At 44.1% G+C, this 3,783-nt stretch overlaps 1 protein-coding gene across 2 annotated transcripts; it reads left to right on the top strand.

The window, feature by feature from the left end:
* The first annotated feature begins 824 nt into the window (after positions 1-824).
* Positions 825-3,657, top strand: emp3a (epithelial membrane protein 3a (MAM blood group)). Of its 2 annotated transcripts, none has more exons than XM_008289619.1 (5): positions 825-931; positions 2,180-2,284; positions 2,467-2,569; positions 2,665-2,805; positions 3,480-3,657. In XM_008289619.1, exons 2-5 carry the CDS (start codon positions 2,207-2,209, stop codon positions 3,653-3,655), a joined length of 498 nt encoding a protein of 165 aa, XP_008287841.1. In that variant the 5' UTR covers positions 825-931; positions 2,180-2,206; the 3' UTR covers positions 3,656-3,657. The 2 variants fall into 2 exon arrangements, with proteins under 2 accessions (XP_008287841.1, XP_008287832.1); XM_008289610.1 differs by having other exon boundaries at positions 825-932; positions 2,166-2,284.
* The last annotated feature ends 126 nt before the right edge of the window (positions 3,658-3,783 follow it).

Genomic DNA, 3,783 nt, shown 5'->3' with positions numbered 1-3,783 from the left:
ATAAAATCTGTATTTATGTGACACTCATCCTGGCCTTTTGCTTCTAATACAGTTTGGTATTATTATTTTTCTTTAACTAGAAGATCTGAATGCTTCCACTGATCATTAGTTAATTCACTAAATCTGATCTGTAGTTTGCTGCCATCATATAAAGCATTAATATAAATGATGTAAACATTCATACGCCTGTTAGGAACCATCAGCACAAGGATTAAACAGCATCAGACTCAGCTGAGAAATTGTACTTTGCATCTATGCTGCTTTTATTATGTTTATAGTCTTTTTAGGGAGAAAATGTGCTCCTCTGGGTTTTTCTAACATAGCCAGCGTCATTTACTGAAGCAGAGTTTATGTACGAATCAAAGCCGTCTCTGGAGATCACATTCAGGATTAAACGCTGTGTCTTGGGTGGTCTGAGATTTCCTGAGCGTTTACAATGAAGAGTGGGCAGCCAGCAATCAGCCCAGATTTCCTGCTGTTCAATCAGCTCACGGAGGAAGCTGGTTGGTGGTTTTCATGCAATAACAGCATGTGCACATGTGCAGGACTCGAATAAAACCGTGTCTCTGATGATAGTAAATGCAGCCGCTGGCAGCCCACACATGGATACGGTTCGGCTGTGGGGTTCTGTTTTGGTCTTATTGTATGTCGGGCCTCAATCCAGTGCAGTTCAGTTTTTAGGAGTAGATTCTGAGTTCGTGCCGGTCCAGAGGAATGTTTTTCTTTTTTGGTCCAGGCCACAGCTTTGAGGGGGAGGGCAGGGAAAGTTTGGAGGAAATGGGTGTTGAGGACTCCTCCTATATCTCCACATTCCTCCTCGGTGCCCTTCTCTCCAAGAACTAGAGAAGAGGAAGAAAGAGCAGAGACAGAAGAGAGCAGCAGCTAAAGAATCTGAGGACCACAGAAGGGTTGGAGGCCTTGAAACTAACGGGTAAGAATCTCATCCCCCCAAAAAACTCTTGGTTATATTTACACAGAGGTGATATTTTCTGACACACGTGGCTGCAGTGTGATGAAACTAAAGCCTGAAGAGATGGAGCTCACACACAGACGTGATCAGATGCTGGCAAAACACTCCTGAACTGTATTTTTTGTGTGTTTTACGACAATGTTTTCCAGTTCGTGATATGTGTGCACTTACTGTGGTCATTACTGTAGCTCTGTCTGTGCCAGGCACCTTCAGCTCTTACATAAACCAGATGGAGTCAAACACATGCTTGTTTTAATGGTGTTATAGCAGCAGCAGGACTTTCCCTCTACGGGCAGAGCTGGGTGGCAAATAAGGAGAACGGTTTATAAGCTAAAATCCTGTATAACAGAAGGTATGTAATGTACAGAAGATAAACGTTTGCTAATAAAAGAAAGGCATATTTAATTTGTGTTCTACCTCCAACCATCACCTGAACACATACCTTCAGGGAGCTCCTCATATAATCTGCACTGTAAGCAAAAACAAGCATTTACTAATTTAGCATGTGTGTCTGAGGGAAGTGAAACTAAACAGTCTTGCTTCATAATGTGACTTCCTCTTTATTATTTATATGTATTATGGATGATGACGTCTGTGTTCGTTACCACATCTCTCGTTACTGTAGAGACGGTTGCTGTTGTTTTAACTGAATCACTCATTGTTCAGAGGTTTGTGTTCGTCTTTGGCTTGTTTTAGTGTCGATAGTTAAGAAATGTGTTGAACACAAGGGACACAAGTGTAGTTTTCTTCATACTTTTTGAATGTCAAGTGTAATGAAACCCGTGTAGATTAAAATAAAACAGAGGCTGTACTCAGATTCACTAACAAAAGGCCTCAGCTGTTTGTTTACAGAGGCTACAGGGTGCTGATGATCTGATGTTTCCCTCAGAGACTGTACAGACTCAGAGGATACAGTGACCTCCTCCTCCTCCTCCTTTATGTCCGGCATGCTTGAGGCCTGATAAATGGCCAGAGATTGCCAGTGCAGATGCAGAGATGCGTGATGAAAGCGCTCAGAGTTTCCTCAAGAGGCACACAGAGACTCCAGTGTTTGAGGCCACTGAGCTCTGCTGCTCATTTTGAACCTCACAGAAGGAAGAGAAAGTTGTAAATAAGGATCGTCTGGCTCTGGCTGCAGCTCAGTCTGTTTATGTTTGATTCATTTATAAAGTCTTTTATCTAATCATTCTTAAAACTCTTTGTACTCAGGAGTCTTGGTCACATCCAGAAGCAGCCATGGTCTTCCTGCTCGTGTCCCTGACGGTGCTGCATTTAGCCACCCTGGCCATGCTGCTCATCGCCACGCTGGAGAAGGTGAGAGGCTGCGTTTTTGTGAACTGTTGGGTGAACTGGTGTTTCTCTGCTTCTCATCATGTTGAAAACCAAACACAGAGCTGCAGCCGGTCAACATGTTGACTGTCTGTGGAGCCGTCAGTGCAGGACAGAACCTGTTTGACTGTTAACTCTCCTTTTCTGTTAACTTTTCTGTTTTTTAGTCCTGGTGGATCTGGGCAGATACAGAAATCACTGATCTCTGGTATAACTGCTTCCACGATAACGCCACCAAAACCTGGCTGTGTGCTGCTACGACTGAAAGCGGTGGGTCATCGGAGAACTTCTCCTGATACATGTGTTCGCTCATCTTTAGCATTTCAGTGGTCACACATTTATTATCCACCCTGTTCTCCTCCCAGACTGGCTGCAGTCTGTGCAGGCCCTCATGGTCCTCTCAGTGGTCTTCTCCTCCATCTCCTTCCTGGTTTTTCTGGGTCAGCTGTTCACCATGTCCAGAGGAGGCCTCTTCTACTTCACTGGCCTCTGTCAGGCCTTTGCAGGTTTCTCCAAAGCTTATTCCTTAATCCAAATAAAACCGTGTGAAGTACAACATAACACCTTGATTCCTAACTTCTTTAGAGTTTTACTCTTGATGAATCTGGCTTTTATATAAATACATGGAGGTTTGCACATTGTCAACACATTTCATGGCATATCAAAGTTAGCAATGAAAACAAGCACCGGCGTTGTCGTCCCTAGCTGGTTTAGTTCATGACTCTGCACCACTGACCTCAACTTTTAGCCAAAACTATGACAGTGAAAGCCTGTCAGTGAGCTACAGTCCTGCTGCTGTAAATACTCACCAGAGCGCCAAATGTGTCTCAACCACAGCTGAAAATAGTCTTCAGCATTAAGTCTTGTTTCAGCAACGTTTTCTATAAACCGTAGCGCCCCGCTGTTTTAGAAAATCACGCCTTTAGACTTTAAACATGTGGCCCATTTTAAAGGATCTGTGTGTCGCACAGCTTCAGGTAGTTGGAACGTATTTAGAGAAAGACTTAGAGGTTTTGGTCTTTTCATAGAATTTGTTATCAAAACTAAAAAAAAAAACTTGTAGAAGAACAGCCCTCTTCCTTCACTCTGTCCTTAAGGAACAGTCTTTCTGACTAAATATGAAGACACTGTCGAGTTAATGAACATCACATCTGGACCTTCTGTGTTTGTGCCTTGGCAGGTTTCACAGACTTCGCCGCCTGCCTCATCTTCACCTTCCACAGAAAGGAGATCCTAAGTGACAGCAGGGATCTAAGCAGAGGACGCTTCGGCTACTGCTTCATCCTGGCGTGGCTGTGCGTCCCTCTGCTGCTCGTCAGTGGCGTCCTTTACGTCCACCTGCGCAAGAAGAAGTGAACCAAGAGACAGACGTGGAGACTTGTTGTAGACGGTGTGATGCTGTGGTGGCAGCAGCCTGTGGACTGGATGAACATGATTCACATCAGACTCCCAGAGCTGGTTGAAGACTTTATTAAGACAAGACA

The sequence above is a fragment of the Stegastes partitus genome, unplaced genomic scaffold (assembly GCF_000690725.1).
Source record: "Stegastes partitus isolate 25-593 unplaced genomic scaffold, Stegastes_partitus-1.0.2 Scaffold14, whole genome shotgun sequence".
NCBI classification, from domain to species: Eukaryota; Metazoa; Chordata; class Actinopteri; family Pomacentridae; genus Stegastes; species Stegastes partitus.
The sequence above is the reverse complement of the archived record's forward strand: the minus strand, read 5'-3'. Positions and strand labels throughout refer to the sequence as shown.